The sequence below is a fragment of the Scyliorhinus canicula genome, chromosome 10 (genome assembly GCF_902713615.1).
Source record: "Scyliorhinus canicula chromosome 10, sScyCan1.1, whole genome shotgun sequence".
In the NCBI taxonomy this organism is placed as follows: domain Eukaryota; kingdom Metazoa; phylum Chordata; class Chondrichthyes; order Carcharhiniformes; family Scyliorhinidae; genus Scyliorhinus; species Scyliorhinus canicula.
This window is the reverse complement of record NC_052155.1, coordinates 132,150,242-132,170,769: the sequence shown is the minus strand read 5'-3', so window position 1 is coordinate 132,170,769 and position 20,528 is coordinate 132,150,242. Positions and strand designations below refer to the sequence as shown.

Here is a 20,528-nt window from a genome sequence, read left to right as displayed (position 1 = left end):
TTTACTTGAATTTTTCCTTTTCGTTTTTTTCTTCATCATCACAGCCTGCTTGGTTGTGAGAATGGAAATTGGTTTCTGGTGGTTTCTCTTGCCCTTCAGTCTGAGAAGGATACTTTGGCTCCCACACATCCGTTGGACTACCTCATTATTTGCTACCTCTTGGTTGCTCTCCTTTCTGGCCTGAGCAAATTTTGGCAACTACCAGCTGGTGCTATGCATGTTGGGAGGTCACCTTGGACAAATTGATCATTCAGTACAGCCAGGCAACATGGGCGGGATTCTGTGATCCTGAGGCTAAGTGTTGCCGTCGGAAAAGCCGTCGCGTTTCAAATCAGGCATCAGGATCAGCAATTCTGGCCCCTACAGGGAGCCAGCATGGCACTGGAGTGGTTCACTCCGCTCCAGCTGCCGCCCCCGGTGTCATAATGTGTGCCGCGGGATGCACAGTGGCACCGGCGCCAAGGTGCGCATGCGCTGTGGCTTCCTTCAACGCGCCGGCCCTGACGCAACATGCCGCAGGACTACAGGGGCTTGCGCGGAAGAAACAATGCCCCCAGCCAGAATGGTCGGCGCGCCGATTGGTGGGCCCTGATCGCGGGCCAGGCCATATCGGAGGCCCCCCCTGGGGTCGGACCCCCCCTCTCCCATCACAGGGCTCCCCTGGACCCAACGCCGAGGTCCTGCCGGCTGAGAGCAGGTATGGACGGCGTCGGCGGGACACGGCGTTTTAACAACGTCCGCTCGGCCCATTCCAGGCAGAAAATCAGCGGGCCAGCAGCATAGAGCAGCCCCCGATCGGCAGCGCACCAACCACGGCGGCGCCAATGGCGCCGATTCTCCACTCTGCGGAGAACCGCGTTCTGCCGTCAAACCGGCGTGGCGCGATTCGCGCCAGTCACGGGGATTCTCCGGCCCAGCCCCGGGCTGAGAGAATCCCGCCCCATATGTTGATCAATAGTCATCCAGATTCTTCTCTCTCCACAGATACTGTCAGGCCTGCTGAGATTGTCCAGTATTTTCTGCTTTTGTGTTGATTTATATTGTTTCTAATGATTCTGACCGTTTTCGATCAATAGTTTTGCAGAAAACTTAGAAGAATTAAAACTACTTCTACTTTTCTGGGTGATTATATTACAGACCAACACTGACCCTCCAAGGGACTCCCCCATCCTCCCATAGGACCTCCCCATCCTCCAGACGACTGCACTTAACTACTGACTACCACTCCATTGGGCTCCCTCCAACCATGCCACAGGCCCAACCTTACACTCCCCATTCTACCCCCCCACACACCACAAATGCTGGAATCCCTCCCCCCTCACGACTGTCCAACCTCTTGTCAACTGTCCAATGCTTTCCCCCCCCCCCTCCCCACAACCCCATTTGTCTGATTGCCTGAGCACCTGCTCTCCCCAAGTGGTCTTACATTGCAGTGGCTGACCCCCCCCCCCCCCCCCCCACCAAGGTGCCTGATCCCCAGCACCACATTCCCAACACTCTAGACTGCCTGTTACCCCACCTCCGTGTCCAAATTCTTGCCACATGTCTGACAAACCAATCTTCTCCCTGATGGAAAGTGGTACGTTTGAACATACTTGAGTTATGACAGCTGGTGGAACCTTGCATCCGACAACAAGTCTCCAACTGAAGACCCCAGGAGCACGCTACTCTGTATAGTTCTCGCCCGGCCTGAGTTAGAAGGTTGAGCAAGAAAGAATCGGAAAGATTTTAAAGTAAAACCTAGAAGCAGATTGCCACTCATGGAAGTTCAGGCCCAATGTTATATTGTGCTGCAGTCTATATCTTGAAGCAGGGTTCGGTGAGGAAAGGCTAATTAAAATAATGTAACTGTTCTGAAGTAACTGTCTCAGGGGGAGAAGAAATATTCACATTTGGGAACCTGGGGCGGGATTCTCCGACCCCCTGCCGGGTCAGAGAATCGCCTGGGGTCAGTATGAATCCTGGTCCCCCCCCCTTCCAAATTCTGCGGCCCCCCAAAAATCGGCCCGGCGTGAGTCGCGCTGCCCACCTCGGAGAATGGCGGGGTCCGGTGTGACTCAATGGACCCTGGAGCTGCCCGAATACTCCGGCCCGTGATGGGCCGAAGTCCCGCCCGTCTTTAGCCAGTCCTACCGGCGTAAATTAGAGTAGGTCCTTACCGGCGGGACCTGGCTGAGCGGGCGGCCTCCGGGGTTCTTGGGTGGAGGGAGGGGGGGGGCCTGGCCCCGGGAGGTGCCCGCACGGTAGCCTGGCCCACGATCGGGGCCCACCGATCCGCGGGCGGGCCTCTGCCGTGGGGGCACTCTATCCTTCCGCACCGGAGGCTGTACTGGTCCGCCATTCCCGGTGCGGAAACAAAGCCCTCTGTGCATGTGCAGGGTTGACACCAGCACACGATGGCATTCCTGCGCATGCGCCAACTCGCGTCGGCCGGCAGATGCCCTTTGGCGGGGTTTGGCGTGGTGCCAAGTCTCTTTCCCGCCGGCCGGCGAGGCGCAAACTACTCCGGGGCGGGACTAGCCCATGAAGGTGCGGAATCTCCGCACCTTTGGGGGCGGCCCAACACCGGAGTAGTTCATGCCACTCCGTCCCGTCGGAGTTGCCCGCACCGCCGATTACGGAAGAATCACGCCCCTTGTTTTCATGCACTTTTTGCAGAGAACATATAGGATTTCTATATCTCATTTTCACTTTGTCTTTTATTTTATCAATTTTCTTACTATTCTGAGATGAATATGTCAATTAACATTTGAAACAAAAAATCAAAGTAATAAAATTCAGTGAATAGTGTCATTTGTATCCGGGTAGAAATACAAAATCTGGCACTAATCTATCGTTGATTGTTTGATTCAAGCTTCTTTTCCCATTCCAGTGTATGAGCCAAAGCTTGATCGATGCATGACTTATTTTCTCATTATCCATTTGGTCTTCATTCGGTTCAAGTAACATTTATGTGTCAAGCGCCAAGATTCTGAGTCATATTTTAATGAAGAAAAAATGTGAAAGCTGTCAAGTGAGAATATTTTTCTCTCACTTACGCTGTGTTAAAAATGTGCAGTCCTGTGGCTTTGTTAATGATTCATTACTCTGTTGAAAGGACGAATAGCAGTACTATTTAACAGACTGATGGCTTCAGCCCCAAAGATAAATGACTCGCATGAGTATGGTGGATACCCCAGGCAACAGTCTATTGTAAACACAACTTGATTCATAATTTTCATTGACCTTATGCTGACATTAAAATGACTGATAACTGTTAAACATCAGAGAATCGAATCATCAGCATATGAGTAGCATACAGGTTGATATATAGCCCTTCAGGAAGTTCTCTAAATGTACAGCATGTTCTGCTTCATAAATAGGTATTTTCGCATTAAATGAAATAAAAATGAAATTATTTGTGAAATTAAGATCAATTTCCTAAGTGTTTTGTTTGGTTTTAGTTTTCTGGTCGATGAGAAGGTTAAGAAACTCTACCTTAGTTTTAAAAGTAAACGTGTTGGGAGCCACTCAAAACTCGATTGACTTGGGCGCGACCGGAAGATCTTGCTGATGAGAGGGGCCGCAAAAATTCCGCCCTTAGTTTAATATTGTAATTTTCTTTCAGGTGTCATTGCTTTACCTTCCATCATTTTTTTGTTGACTGACTGAAGCATAAGAACAGTTTCTCATTACTTACTACCGACTTAAGGTCAAGTCTTTCACGTTGTTATTTTGTAGCAATTCATCAATCCTTCCAATCTGAGAAAGTTTTCACAAAACATGAAAGCTCTTGTAAATTTGCAAGGTGAAAGGGAAGCAACTTTATTCATCCTAAACCTTTGTTTTAACTCAGAAATGCACGATTATAACACTGTTTTTTGAATAATATCTTGACTTACCAGAGCGCACATTACAAATTCACGGATAGCTTTAAACCTGTTATCAACAATTAATTGTTATCGCAACAAAAAGGGCCTGGTTTAGCTCACTAGGCTAAATTGCTGGCTTTTAAAGCAGACCAAGCAGGCCAGCAGCACGGTTCGATTCCCGTACCAGACAGGCGCCGGAATGTGGCGACTAGGGGCTTTTCACAGTAACTTCATTGAAGCCTACTCGTGACAATAAGTGATTTTCATTCATTTTTCATTTTCAAATTGAAGAGACAAATCTAGCTTTTAAATATTTATTGTGAGCTATGAACTGCAAGGAGTAACCTGGTCAGAGTCTGGCAGCTCCATTCATGGAAATCATGGTCGAGCTGTATCCCAACTCCAGCCACTTTACTAAATGGCTCCAAATTCTTTGATAACTTTGGCTAAAAAAAACAAGCTCAGATTTAAGATGATTAATTGAGCTAACAACTGCAACTTACTTTTGTGGGAGTGAGTTCCATACTCTTTGTTAATGAGCCACTGTTACTGAACTAACTAATGAGAATTACTGGTATGGCTTTGGTCCTGAAGTCTGCTTACCTATATGCAGTGACCCGATTGAAGGATAACTTTTAAAAATAGTTCACATCTTGTACTTCTGTGCTCAATAATGCTCGCTGGAAAATACATTTATTTTATTGTCATTAACTTTTCAGAACAATGTTAAGTGTCTAGTATTTCAGTCAAAAATATAGCAAGTTGATCATAATAAATACCAACCTGTGGAAGGGATCAGATTTTTTGTGACCCACAGAGTTATCAAATATTGATCTACAAGACATCATGAATATCTGAAACAGCTACAGTACTTTCAGACGGCCACTGCAATAATCATACGAAATGATGGCAATTCAGTCTTCCAAAAGCTCCAATGCAACTTTCTCTTTGACCAAATTTTGGAATTTGTCAAACACAGCACATATAAATGTAGCTTCTGTCGCATGCAGTGTTTTGGCTTTATCAGAGTGATTGCTGAGAATGTGAATTCATGCGAGATGTGTGTATATGCCACTAATCCCCAGACTGTCACCGGCCAAAATTATCTTCAGAAAATATTTAAGTGATTTGCCTTTTGTGATGTATTGAAAATGCATGCATGAAGGCGGTGGTCTCGATGCAGATCAGTCTGACCTCTGCCTCCATTCCAGATGGGTCTCACTTTCCACATTTTTCACATGTGTCTGTTCCAGGATACAATACAACTTCAGATGAAATGTACAAAATGTTTTTTTTTTATTTTTTAGCTTTGTTAGGATTCTTTTGCTGTTGGATATTTTGTAAAAATAAACCTCTAACTTCTCTTCATTTTCCCTCTCTCTCCTGTTATCTATGCTGCTCCTCCGACAGTGGTGTTTGGCCAGTTTGTGTTTTTTCAGACCGCCCTGCATGATGTCGTTGATATATACGATGGACCGACTCAGCAAGCTTCACTGTTGACTTCACTGTCAGGGTCACATTCAGGTGTGGACAGCTATTCCCTTTAGGTTTTTATGTCTCACTTGTTCTCCGGTCACTGTCCTCTATTTTATTTATTTTACCACTATTACAAAACATGTTTTGTAAAATCTGTGCTTGTGGACAAATGTACTATTTCCTCTGGGTTCTTGATTCTACTTATTAGAGCAACTTTGACAGAGTGTGTATTTGTAATTTAAGAGCACATCACAATGGTTGTTTTAAGTTGCATAAACCTATCTCCTCAACAGTGGCACCTGTTGAATGACAGTTTTATCTTAATTCCTTCAATGCACATTTTTCCTGGAATATATGGGCGGGATTCTGGGCAGATCGTCGGGGTGGGAAAAAACGGCGCAAACCCTGGCGGGAACCACTCCGATGTTGAGCCGCCCCAAAGATGCGGAATCCTCCGCCCCTTTGGGGGTGTGGCGGGCGTCGGAGTGGTTTGCGCTGCGCCGGCCAGCGCGAGTTGGCACATGCGCAGGAGCGCCAGCGTGTCCTGGCATCATCCCCGCGCATGCGCTGGGGGGGTTCATCTTGATGTCGGCCATCGCGAATCAGTACAAGGCTGACGCGGAGGAATAGAGTGCCCCCACGGCACAGGCCCGCCCGCGGATCGGTGGGCCCCGATCGCGGGCCAGGGCACCATGGGGGCACCTATTGCTAATTAAGCCTTATTGTGTTGTGAATAAGACTAAATCCATTTGATTATAACATAATAAATATGTAGTTCTTTTGCATGCCTCAAAGGAATGTTAACTGCTTCATTTGGCTTCAGCATTCTCTTGTAATAAAATGAGCACTTCTTGCGGGCTTGGCTCGATGTTGAAGATTCATGGCACTATTCGAAGAAAAACAGGGAGCTTCTGGCCTGGTCAACTTTCCTTTTTCAACCAATAATAATAAAAGATTAACTGGTCATTGATCTAAATTCGTGGGATTTAGTTGTTACATTGCATTCTGTAAAAGTCAACTCACACCAAAATCATTTGCTGTATGTAACATGCTTTGGGGCACCATAAGGCACTTGATCAATGCAAGTAATATTATCTTTAATGGGGAAACTCAGCAATGGGCAGCAATTACTGCTAACTCACTCCAGCATAAATATAATAGCTTTGGAGCATTGGCACAATAGGGTGGTGGATGTTCAGTAACTATTGCTAATGGGGAAGTAAGTTCACTGCCCATCAAAATGAAATTACATTCAAAATTACATTCGAAAGCGCTAATGTGTGAAGAGTAGTAGAAACAACACGTCTCAACCTTTGCTGCTGGGTTTGTCTCTTTGAGTGTAGTATTTCAATTCAGTTCCAGCACCAGTGTAATCATAGAATCCCAACAGTGTGGAAAGAGGCCATTTGGCCCATCAAGTCTACACCGACCCTCTGAAGAGCACCTTAACTTAAGCCCACTCCCCACCCCATCTCTGTAACCTCAACTAGCCTTTTGAACACTAAGGGGAAATTTAGCATGGTCAATCTGCCTAATCTGTACATCTTTGGACTGTGGGAGGAAACTGGAGCACCCGGAAGAAACCCCACACAAAGACGGGGAGAACGTGCAAACTCCACACAATCATCCAAGGTCGGAACTGAACCAAGGTCCCTGAAACTGTGAGGCATCAGTGTTAACCACTGTGCCACTGTGCAGCTCTATTCGAGAACATAAATCTATCCATTGGAATTCACTGCACAATTTTTTGTTAATATTTATGACATGAAATGCAACAAGATGGTTGAAATATTTTTAATTTTGTTAAAATAAGCGATTTGTTTTCGAATGTTATCTAATTGCAATGCTTAAACTTAGTATATTAAAGAAAAACAGAAATAGAAAATATGGAAATAATATATTTTACTACATATTTGTTGGCTACCAGAGTCTCTGAGTAAAATAACATTTATTTTTGAAGTGCAGTCAGTGTATTCAATTGCATTTCATTTTTATTCAATATTCTAATTCCTTATCTTTTGCTTTAGGAGAATCCCTACCCTTAAGTTCTGGTAACCAGATCACAATCAAGTTTATCACAGTTGGTCCAATAACAGCCAAAGGATTTCATTTTGTTTACCAAGGTATGTTAATGAGTTATTGGCTGAACTAAAATAGAAAACAAAATCAAAATACAATGCCAGAGATTAAAATCTGAAGTAATTGTTGCAACAGCAATGTGTAAGTAAAGACTTGTTGAGAAGGAAGTCCAGTTTTTCTACCAGGCAAATTTAAGATTGGCATTAAGGAGAATTTCTTCACACTAAACACAGTCAACAACTGGCATAGACTCCCAGGGACAGTAATAGAGGAGAAAACTTAAAATCATTCAATAAACTTTTGAACATCTGTCTTTTTGATAGATGAGCCAAATAGCCTTCTTTGTCTCTGCTTATTTGGTCATCTTGTGGCTATCATTCCAGAGGGTCTGGGGTTTTTCTGTCTTCAATAAATTAGTTTGACTAGTTCTTCACTGGATCACTGGGTGGCACACTCCAGAGGCAGTAGCAATAATGGTCACATCACTGAACTAGTAATCCAGAGACAGCAGTTCCTAACCCACAACCATCGAGAAGAACAGGGCAGCAGATGCATGGGAACACCGCTTGGAAGATCCCATCCAAGCCACACACGATCCTGACTTGGAAGTATGTTGTCATTCCTTCATTGACACCTGGTCAAAATTCTGGAACTTCCTTCCTAACAGCATTGGGGGTGTACTTACACGACATGGACAGCAGCAGTTTAAAAGGTGGCTCACTAACATCTTTGCAACAGCAATTAGGGATAGGCAATAAAAATGATAGCCTAGCCAGTGATGCACACATCCCATGAAAGGATTTTTAAAAAAGACAGGCCAATGCTCTGGGAACTGGTGGAACTTAGATTCAGTTCATTAATAAATTTGGGATTGAAAGCTAGTCTCTATTGCGATCATGAAACCATCAACAATTGTTGAGAAAACCAACCTGATTCACTGATATCCTTTTGGAAAGGAAACCTTACATGGTTTGGCCTACATGTGACTCCAGATCCCCAATGTTAAACACTTGTTTTGTGTCCATAATGGAGAATGGTACTAGGCGACTTCTGTTGTGTACCACTGCTTCTCGTTCACATACACTCAGCCTCTCAATCTCAATCCCACTGTAGTCTATCAGCAGTCTCTGTTCATTGACGACTTTCAGTTTGACCCGCAGACTGAGGAGGTTTGCCCCCTCACCCGTGTTGAGCTTGCGTTTTATCAGTATGTCGTTCAGCAACACTGGAATTGTCCATCTGTTTTCGATGGTATCAGCTTCATCATCATTATTGTCACACCTAGTCAGTAAGACTTCTTCAGTTTTCACATTTGGACTCATCGTGTCCCTGGTTGAAATCAGATCAATAAAAAATAATTCTTCAAGGGGCATCTCATCAATTGCATTGACTGACTCTGTTTGATCCACTGGAGGACGCAAAAACATTGCTTTGAAAAAGGATTTGTACAGCCACACGTGGAACATATTTTTCCATATGCTGGATATTGCCGTGGCCCATGACGATTGCCACATCTCTGGCATAGAATGGCAGACCCGGCCGGCCACTTACAATGGCTGCCCGCACTGAGACCATGTTTATTTTTATATAAATTTAGAGTACCCAATTCATTTTTTTGAACTCTAGGTGAGGTGAATATGATTGTTCTTGATGTCAAGGCAGCATTTGTTCAAATATGACATTAAAGATCCCTCGCAAAACTGGAGACAATGGGAATAAGGAGGAAAACCCTTCACTGGTTGGAGGCATAGCTTGGACAAAGGAAGATTGTTATCATTGTTGGAGGCCAATCATCTCAGTCTCTGGACGTAACTATAGTATCCTAGCAGTATCCATCTTTTGATCTTCCATCTATCATAAGGTCAGAAATGGGGATATTTTCTGACGGCTGAACAATGTTCAGTATTATTCATCACTTCTCATATACCAAAGCTGTCTTTGTCCAAAGTCCTCAAGTCATGGACAACATTTGGGCTTGTGCTGATCAGTAGCAAATAGTGTCCATGTCGCTCAAGTGCCAAGAAATAATCATCTCCAACAAAAGCGGAGTTTAGCACTATTCCATTGATATAAGTGCTACTGACTGCGGAAGGCTATTTAAAAGTGCAGAGTAATGGATCGCTGGTCACTAATAGAACCTACACTCCCTGGTCACCAACAATAATTCATAACTATTAGAAAATCCACTTTGTGCACAATCTCTGTTCCAGAATTTAGCCACTTCTATCCTTGAATTATCTTGAGCTCAATGGGTGAAGTCATTCTTATCTGGTTACTTTAATTTTCCCCAAGGGAACTCTGTTACATCCTTCTTGAAAAATACTTAAACAAGCAACAGGTTTTTCAGAAATCAAAATATATTTTTTTCCAAAATTGCTTTTGTGGCAAAGACAGAGTGTCACAGAAAAGGAGAAAATTCACCTTTTTGACTCACCTATCAGTTTGCGAATTGAATTTATGCCCACTTCTGCCATTATTATTGTTGTTAAACAACAGCAGACACATTGCCCCAAAGCTAGGTGAGGTTGATCTTATTTATCCATAGCACTGGATTTCCACTACCCAGGTGGGAAGCTCGAGTCGGAAAGTTGCTGACTCATCAGAGTTTCCTCTGTAGAAAGGCCCTAAATGACATGATCTGCATTCCAGAGTGGTGGATGCAGGAGAGAGTTGGGCCCGCTGACCCCAGAAGCAGAGCAGGACTGGTTAGAAGTTTATCCTTGGGACTTTGTCCCAGTTTTATTAAAGGCTGTTGGGCCCTATAGCCCTCACCCTCCACACCTTCCATATGCTCCCACTCACTCCCCATGCTACCTCCATGACAACTCCTGCTCCCACCCACCACTCCGGCCTCTTATAGCCCCATTTCACCACATGTCACTTCCATGCCTATTCACCTCGTACACACCAAGTACAGACCAATGACTTGTGGAATTGCTGAGAAAAAACACCAATTCCCCAATTTACTTTCAAAAACAGAAACTTGTTTCTCCAACTCTCTGAAAGTGTCAATCATACAGACCTTTAAAGTATAAATGATGGGGGCTTCAAATACTTCACCCCTCTTAATCTTGCACAAATAAACATAGAGATATTGGCAAAAGTGACCACAAAGAATATTTTATTATAATCAATTAAATATGTCAATCAAATCAACTAAAGCAAACTGTTCTTTCCAGTTATTAAAAACAATCTCAACTGAGATAATGAGCTGGACCTCGTGCCAAAATCACGGCCGGAGCGTGGGCAGAGAGTCCAGGGGCGTGATTCTCCGCACCCGGGAGAAATCGTAAGACTGGCGTCAAAAACGCCAGATTCTGGTCCCCGGTCGGGGCTAGCATCCCGCGGCCGTGAACTCCGTTAAGCCCGCTAGCCAGAGTTTGCGACGGCTGACGCATGCGCGGCTGACGTCATCACGCATTTGCGTAAAACCCGCGCATGCGCAGGCCATTATGCCCCTCAGCCGCCCCTGCGAATGGATACAGCGGGGCGGCGGAAGGATAAAGAGTGCGCGGGGTAAGTACAGATGATGCCAAAGCGGGAATTGAATCCAGAACATTGGTGCTGTGACGCAACAGTGCTAATCACTGTGCTACTGTGCCGCCCCAGCATTCAAAATAACTCATTGTTTCTACCTTCACCACCCTGGTAGGTGGCGTGGTCCAGGACATTGCCACTCGCTGTGTAAAAAAGCTCTTTCTCACATTCCCCCTGCATCTCTTTGCCCAAAATCTTGAATCTGTGTCGCTTAGACCCTTAGTTCCTTAGTCTTTGTACAATCAATTAATGAGAAGAGTTTTTCCTTGTCAACCTTATCTAAGCTAGTCATAATCCTGTATACCTCAATCCAATCTCCCCTCAATGCTCCAAGGAGATCAACGCCAGACTTTCTAACTTAACCTCTTAACCTTGTAACTAACCCCCACTCCCTGCCACCCCCACCCTCCATTGCTGGAAGCATTTGGTAAATCTCCTCTGCACCCTCTCAAGAACCTTCACATTTTTCCTTAAGTGTGGTGATCAGAACTGGGCATAGTGCTCAAATTAGGACCTGAACAGAGATTTATATAGGTACAGCATAACTTCCATGCTTTTGTAATCAATGCATCTATGAAGTCCAAGGCCTCATTTGCTTTGCCAACCACTCTCACAATATTTTCTGTCACCTTCAAAAATCGTTTCAAATACACCCACATGTCTCTCTATTCCTGTTCTTTAGAATTTTGCAATAAATTTGGTCTTGCCTCTCTTCACTCCGTCTGTCAAACTGCATTACCTTACACATCTCTCTATTGAATTTCAACTGCCATTTGTCTGCCTGTTCTGTGAGCTTTTTATTGTCTTGTTGCAGGCAAGTTGTATCATCCTCATTATTGTTTTCCATTCCTGCAAGTTACATATCATCAACAAATTACTCTGTGTTCCAAGCCATTTATATACAGCAAAAGAAAACAGCGTCCTAGAAATGACCATTGAGAAACACCCCACTGTCTTACGTCCTCCAGTGTGAAAAACAGCCATCTACCACAAAATGCCTATTATTCTCCTTCAGCCAACGTTCACACTGCCACCCCCTCCTCGTTCCTTAAGCCTCAATTTTGTTTCTCGGTCTTTTATGAAAGCCATGTAGACAACATATTTTGTCAATGTTACTTGATCAAAAAATTCAGTTCCATATTCAAGCACACTCTGCCATTTACAAATCTGTGCTGGCTTTCCTTAATTAGCCCCAACCTCTCCAAGTAACTGTTGATTTTATTTTCCTGATTAAGGATTTCAAAACCTCATATTAGACTAATGGGCGAGTTGTTGGCAGGAGAGATCCTGCATCCTTTCGTAAACAAAGATTTACCAGTCTCCAATCCTTTGGCACCTCCCCCATATCCATTGAAGCTTGAAAAATGAAGGCAGGCCCTTCCGTGATCTTCACCCCCACTTCCTTTCGTAACCTTGGATGCAACCCATCCCAACAGAGGTGATTTGTCTACCTGAAGTATAATGAGCCTTTCCAGTCCTCTTCCCTTTCAATTTTCACACTATCCATTGCCTGCACGACCTTCACTTCTACTGATATCTTGCCAGATTCCTCTTCCTGAGTTAACCAAGATACAAATAACTCATCAAATATTCTCGACTTACTCTGTGCTTCGAAGTATATACAACTTATTTCTTTGTTCCTAATGGCACCCACTCTTCTTATTACCTACTTACTATTAACTTGCTGGTAGAAGTATTTTGGGTTCCTTTTTTCAGCTGATTGTCATTCTATTCTCATCCTCTCTCTTTGCCTTATTTGTCTTATTTTCCTCTTAATCTCCATCTTTATCTTCATCTAACCTATTTAACCTATTTTTCACTTGAAGAACTCCCCTTGATATGCAACATGCACCTATCTTTAATAATTGATATTTCCTGCTGATACAAGGAGCACAATTTTTGCATACAATGCCTTTCACCCTCATTGGAATGTAATCATTCCTGAAAACCCTTCCTTCCTTCAAGATCATCCATTGATCTGTTATAGAGTTTCCTGCCTGCACCTGGTTCTATGTTAGCCAATCTAGATCCCTTTTCCTTGCATTAAAATTAGCCCAATTGCAATTTAGATGTTCTTGTATGCGAGTGTATCTTGCTCGTCTCCATTACTAATCTAAATCTTCTCATAAAATGATCACTCTAATCCATGTGTTCCCCACAGCTACTTGATCCACTTTGCCCAGCTCATTTCCCAGTACCAGGACCAACAGTGCCTGATGTTTTGTAGGACTGAAGACTTCAATCAAGGAAATTCTCCTGAGCACTGTTCAGAAATTCATCCCCTTCCTTCTGCTTACATTATCTCAATTGATTATGAAAAGCTATGATTAAGTAATTAAAGACCCACAGAATCATCACTTTATAGTTCCTGCAGATTTCTTCCTCTATCTCTGTTTCTCACTGTTTGCACCACAGTATTTTGTGAAATGATGGAGTTTCTGCACTTCAATTGATCTATGTGAAAAGTGAATTTGTGAACTTTAATTTAATGAATAGAATGTCCCATAGTTCTTTCTAGTTGTGTAATTACATCGACACTATTTAACCCCTCTGAACTGTAGAACTATTTTTGCATATTTTTTAACTTTAAAACTATTTTTCCGTTTGAAATGTTTCTTTAAAATAAATTAATTGACCATGTAATTGTTCTTTTGTAATCTATTTAGCTGTACCAAGGACCAGTGCAACACAGTGCAGCTCTGTACCTGAGCCAAGGTTTGGGAAAAGAGTTGGTAATGATTTTGCAGTTGGCTCTCTTGTTCTCTTTGAATGCAATCCTGGCTACGCGCTCTCTGGATCACCAGGAATTAGATGTGTATCAGTACCAAATGCTTTAGCTCAATGGAACGACTCTCTGCCCACGTGCATTGGTGAGTAATGACACAAAACAATGTCAAATGATATTGCATAACCTTGTGTTGGATTTGTTTTAATTTTCAACCATACACTTGATCTAAATGATTGTGGATGATTAAACAGTTGGTTAATTGAAACTTTCAAATAATTTAATCATAATATCCTTTCCCTTGTTTACTATGAACTGAAAAATGGGCCTAAGTTCATTACAACAATAACTTTAATTTATAATGTAAAGAATGAAAAAACTGATGCCAAGCCTAGAAAAGAAAATTGAGCAAGGGGTGACCAAGAGCTCAGACGAAACAATAGTTTAAGGGGCGCCTTAAAGTAGAAGATGTAAGAAGGGAGAACAAATTAGTTAAGGAATTCTAAAAAGTGGGACCTTTGCAGCAGGAGATATGTTAACCACTGGCAAGGTAGAAGGAGGGTGAATAAATTAGAGGCTGGATTTGAAGTAATGGAAAGTTAGGTGCGAAGGATGGCAGGAGTGTTTGTAGAGCTGAAAGAGGTTAGCGAGAAAGTGAGAGCCAGTACAATGAAGAAAGTTGAATCATGGATGAGAATTCTGAATTTGAGGTATTGTTAGACCAGAAACCAATGGACCAGTGTTGATTGATGTAGAGATAGCTGAAACTTTGGGAGGATGGGGGTCCTCTTGAGGATGTTTTGGAGTAATTGACTTTCAAAATGACAAAGACATGAATGAGGATTTCAGATAGGGATGTTTGGAAGAAGGAATTGTGTGGTCAGTATTCTATTGCAAATGAGGAAAAGGGAGATGGATGTCATGAATGAGATAAACTTGGAAAATGTGCTCAGAAGTCACATAGAATAAGTAATCTGAAGGTTCAGGGCTGATCTGAGATGATCAGTTTTGGCAGAGGAAGTCAGGTTCTAACGGAGTCAGATCTGACAGTCGATGTTATACTGGAGAAAGTCAGTTGATGCAGAATAGTACCGGAACCAGTCTTTACACACTCTTATAGATATATATTTACAGAGTTACATATTACAAGCATGGATCTCCGAACCCATGAATTACAGTTTCAGTCTGTGTCTATTTATATGGGCACCGACTGCATACAATTAAGCAGAATTAATATGCGGTTAACAATGGATGGCTAAGCTAATCCTGTGCAAGGTGCACTTAAGTTGTTACCTCTTGGACTTGGCCAAGGGTTGAGGATGTACAACAATGGGAATGAGCAACAATAGTGGTTCTACTCAGAATGAAGGCATCAAAAGCAGTGATGGTGACTGGTTTGCAGAAATCAACAACTGCAAGTTACCTTGGCAAAAGGAGGATCAAAGGCCTTAATCAAAGTTTATAGGTGCATTTGTGAGTGAAATTAGGGTGGAACTTTCATCTGTCTCTTTTGCCTTATATTGACCCCATCCCAAATTCTGGGGGTATGATTATTGAAATAATGGGAGGGGGAGTGAGCACCCATTCCTATAATGCACATGGCTACCGCACCTATCCAGACTCTGAACTGGCAGATTTTTCTGGTTTCCTTTCTGTCTCCCATCATGCCCTCTTCAAGCTCATCTTGTCTACCTTCAGCTACCTATTCCCACCAAACCGCTGGGCATCCAACAGCTCCTCCTGACACCCATGTTAGCTGATATTGTTAATGATTTCCTCCTATCAGTTACCACCATTACCGACATGCCCTCCAAAGCTTTTTGTAATGCATGATGATTTGCTCAAGTGCTTCAGCCAGTTATTATTTTTTGTGCAGCAGCACACGGGCATGATTAAAAACAGACAACTTGTGCACGACCTGCAGGGAAACTTTAGAATGCCACATGGCTGTGCAGCTTAGAGAGAATTTAGGCCATTATCATTCTCTTGAAAAAAACAATTTTTCATCCTTCTGTTTTGTTAATTGCTACCCCTAAGCTTGCTCAAAACGGGCCTGACTCAGTTTCAATTCAATTAAATTGTGCGCCAAATGTAGGTGAATACAGGTCTGGACCTTACCCAAAATGTTGGCGGGCAACACCCCTCCAAACCCATCCAAAATGACACGCAGGGCATTGTGGAGATCTTTATGAGGGGTTTCCAGGATGGAAGGCATGATGATCACAAAGATACACAAAGCTCTTTTGAAGAACTAAAGTAATTTTATTAACACTACTAAATTTGAGTTCAACGCTTATTCTAAACAGCAAACATACATATAGGGCGGGATTCTCCGACCCCCCCCCCCCGCCAGGTAAGAGAATCGCCGGGGGGGGGCAGCGTGAATCCTGCCCCCGCCGGCCGCCAAATTCTCCAGCACCGGAGATCCGGGGTCCTGGGGGGGGGGGGGGGGGGGGTGCGGTGCGATCTGGCCCCGGGGGGTGCCCACACGGTGGCCTGGCCTGCGATCGGGGCCCACCAATCCGCGGGCGGGCCTGTTCCTGGGGGCACTCTTTTCCTATGCGTCGGCCGTGTCAGCCTCCGCGATGGCCGGCGTGTAGCTGAACCCCCACCTGCGCATGCGCGGGGATGACGTCAGCAGCCGCTGACGCTCCCGTGCATGCGCGGACCCGTGCCTGCCGGCGGAGTCCATTCGGCTCCGTCTGGCGTGGTGCCAAAGGCCTTCCACGCCGGCCAGCGGGGCGCAAATCACTCCGGCGCCTGCCTAGCCGCTATCCTCCGCACCTTTTGGGCGGGCCGACGCCAGAGTTGTTCACACCACTCCGCCCTGCTGGGACCCCCCGCCCTGCCGGATACGGGAGTATCCCACCCATAAGAAGTAAAATACACTCACTCGCACTATGTCTATCAACTAACTAAAACAATTAAATCTGAACTAACTCTGTAATACACTATGAATGTTATCGTTGTCAGCTCCAGATCTAGCCACCTCCCTGAGCCCAAGAGCCAGTGTTATTTATAGTACTGTTCCTTAGCTCCATCTAGTGGCTAGGTTGAACATAACATGAACTCTTCACATGCTGTACCTTTGCATAATATCACAGGCGCGATCTTCCAGCCATGCTGCACTGTAAAAGCAGCTTACCATGGCGCAGTGTGGCCGGTGAAAGCTGGGAGTCCCCGCTCCAGGGAACTCGACACATATAGATATATACACATATATAGACATACATATGTGTATATATCTATATGTGTATATATAATATATATATATTTCTATATGTATAGATTCATATTTTCTGATCATGACATTTATTACAATCCTAAGATCTTTACTTGAACATTGCACTTGTGCAATTTGCAACATAGATCCCCTATTTACAGTTGCCATAATGGACACTAACATGAAAAAATTACCCTGTATTACACTATTGAGTCTACTTTCACTTTGTATGATTTTATTCACAGTTGGCATTAAGAAAATAATACAGAAAAGAAAACATAATCAGGTTTGCAGCTTTGTGTTGAGGAACTGAATTAAATATTAATGTGCTCTGCACCTAATTTTCAATCGCGTAAATTCTGTTCATGAAATCCAGTGGGCTTATTCCTGGCTGAGAATATTTATGTTATGAAAGGTTTCTAGTTTGTAAGTCTCTTCTTAACTTTAGCTTTTGCTAAGTTATTGATGTCATTGGGCTCAGTATCGTCATCAGTCATAATCCGTTCCACCACTATTTTATGGTTCAAGTTTTGACCCATCTTAAAGGTGAAACAACAGCACTTTAGCTTGAGTTAGAATGGGTTCCAGCAATCCCTTGATTTTAAAATGTCTGTTCTTTGTGAATTCCTCCATGGCCTTGTCCCTCCCCATCTCTGGTACCTCCTCCACTCTGCAATCCCCAGAGTTTTATGTTCCTCCAATTTCAGCCCCTCGCACAGCTCTATTGTGCATCACTTCCTTACCAAGGCCCAAAGCTCTGGAAGAACCCCGCTAAGCCTCTCCCTCTGTACCTATAAGACCATTAGACATAGGAGCAGAATTAGGCCATTCAGTCCATCGAGTCTGCTCCGCCATTCAAACATGTTCATGGTGACTAGTCGTGTGCCTCAGGGGTCTGTGCTGGGACCACAGCTTTTCACTATATATATATATATATATATATGTTGATGATCTGGAAGAAGGAACTGAAGACACTTTTATTAAGTTTGCAGATGATACAAAGATCTGCAGAGGGACAGGTTGTATTGAGGAAGCAGGTGGGCTGTAGAAGGACTTGGACAAGGTAAAAGAGTGGGCAAAGAAGTGGCAGATGGAATACCATGTGGAAAAGTGTGAGGTTATGCACTTTGAAAGGAGAAATGGAGGCATAGACTATTTTCTAAATGCTTAGGAAATCAGAAGCACAAAGAGTCCTTGTTCATGAATCTCTTAAAGTTAACGTGCAGTTTCAGTCGGCAGTTAGGAATGCAAATTCAATGATAGCATTCATGTCGAGAGGGCTGGAATACAGGACCAGGGATCTATTTCTGAGGCTGTATAAGGCTCTGGTCAGACCCCATTTTGGTATTGTGAGCAGTTTTGGGCCTGATATCTAAGGAAGGATGTGCTGGCCTTGGAAAGGGTCCAGAGGAGGTTCACAAAAATGATCCCTGGGATGAAGAGCTTGTCGTATGAGGAACGGTTCAGGACTCTGGGTCTGTACTCGTTGGAATTTAGAAGGATGAGGGGGGATCTTATTTAAGGATACTTCGATGCCGAGATAGAGTGGACGTGAAGAGCATGTTTCCACTTGTAGGAAAAACTAGAAGCAGAAGACACAATCTCAGACTAAAGGGCCGATCCTTTAAAACAGAGTTGAGGAGGAATTTCTTCAGACAGAGGGTGGTGAATCTGTGGAACTCTTTGCCGCAGAAGGCTATGGAGGCCAAATAACTGAATGTCTTTAAGACAGAGATAGATAGGTTCATGATTAATAAGGTGATCAGGGGTTATAGGGAGAAGGCAGGAGAATGGGGATGAGAAAAATATCAGCCATGATTGAATGGCGGAGCAGATTCGATGGGCTGAGTGGCCTAATTCTGCTCCTATGTCTTATGGTCTTGCATGTTTCTCATCCCCCATTCTCCTGCCTTCCATCCCATAACTCCTGGTCCCCTCTCTTTCTTTCTTTCAGACACTCCTTAAAACCAACCTCTTTGACCAAACATTTGGCACCTACCCTAACCCTCAAGTTCCTTAGTGTCAAATTTTGTTTACTAATGTTACTGTGAACCACCTTGGGATATTTTGCGATCTTAAAGCCTTTGTATCTATCCAAGTTGTCATTTTGGTTCAGAGGACAACCCTCAGTTTTGATTTCCTACGCCGAGTTAATCTGACCTCAGTATATCAAACCAAAATTGTAGACCCAAAGTAATTATGGGGGAAAGTGCAACTTTTGTGGTGGCTGTCAGATCAGATTTCTTGATGATGGTCAACATGCTTCTCTTCATTAGAACTTTTAAACCAGCGAACTAAAATCCACTTAAAGACCAACTGAAGCTGTGCAGCTTTCTGGAGCATTATCTACCGATTTGAATTTACTGTACAAAGCTGTCTCCTCCAGGTAATGCATGTGTTTCAAGAATATGTCCTTCCAAATGGAGTGGTTTGAAAATCTCAGCTAAATAATGGTCAGTGACTCCTTACTGCTTGAAACATCGATCATTTAGAGTAGAGTTAAAAACCGAGGGTTGAGCAGTGACCTTTGTAATCCTTGACACCTTGCATTATTCCTAATGAGAAAACAAAGCTGAACTCTGAAGTTTGTTTGAAGGTACAAATCTTTGCTTTCCAAAATCTTCCCGATTTTCCAAAATTCACTCGATCCTGGGAAGTAATAGATTGGAAAATTGCAAATGTATTCAAGAATGGAGAGAGACTGAAAGAAAGAACTCATGGGCCAGTTAGCCTAACGTCTGTCATTGGGAAAATGCTGAAATCCATGATTAAGGATGTAGCCGCAGGACAGTGAGACAAATATGATATAATCAAGCAGTCAATGTGGGACATGAAAGGGAAATCCTGTTTGACAAATATATGGGAATTCTTTTGGCATGTCACAGGCAGGGTCGATAAAGAGTAATGAGTACATAATGAATTTGTGTTTCCAAAAAAAAATTTGATAAGTTGCCACATAAAAGACGACTGTGCAAGATAAGAGCGCAAGATGTTGGGCTAATTTATTAGTGTAGGTAGAGAGTTAGCTTGCAGGATACAGAAAGTCAGGTAATTTTCAGGAGCAAATGGGGACTCGTGGACTGCCACAGGAATTAACTCCAGGCCCTCAACAATTTGCAATCTTTATCCATGACTTGGATGAAGGGGCTGAGTGTTTTGTAGCCAGGTTTGCTGACCATACTGAAAGAATGGGAAGCATGTTGTGAGGAGGAAACGCAAGTCTGCAAATGGATTAAAAATAATTTAAGTGAGTGGACAGAAAATTGGCAGGTGACATCTAATCTGAGGAAGTGCACAATTGTCCCTTTGGTGGGAAAAATAAAAAAATCAAAGTATTATTTTAATAGGAGCAGGCCATCGGATTCTAAAGTGCTGAGGGATCTAGATGTCCTAATAAATGGAGCATTAAAAGTTAGCACGCAGATACAGAAATACATTTTAATGGTAAATGGATCAAGGGAATGTACAAGGCATTCGGGAGACTACAGAAGACTGTGCTTGTCTAGCATACTGTGTACAGTTCTGGGGCTTGATTCTCCGTTGCCTGACGCAACTATACCTTAATCGGGAATCGGGCGGAGAATCCCTGTTTATGACTGAATCGGGGGCAGCACCTGTTTCCAGGTGCTCTGCCCCC

The 20,528-nt window shown here is 43.5% G+C and overlaps 1 protein-coding gene across 1 annotated transcript in view; it reads left to right on the top strand.

Moving 5' to 3' along the window:
* The window catches only part of csmd3b (CUB and Sushi multiple domains 3b), a 2,394,280-nt gene that overhangs the window by 2,103,250 nt on the left and 270,502 nt on the right, over window positions 1-20,528 (top strand). Inside the window, exons 37-39 of the mRNA XM_038809755.1 lie at window positions 5,262-5,375; window positions 7,355-7,450; window positions 13,610-13,813. Coding sequence (XP_038665683.1) covers window positions 5,262-5,375; window positions 7,355-7,450; window positions 13,610-13,813 — 414 coding nt within the window. The remainder of the gene's footprint in view (window positions 1-5,261; window positions 5,376-7,354; window positions 7,451-13,609; window positions 13,814-20,528) is intronic.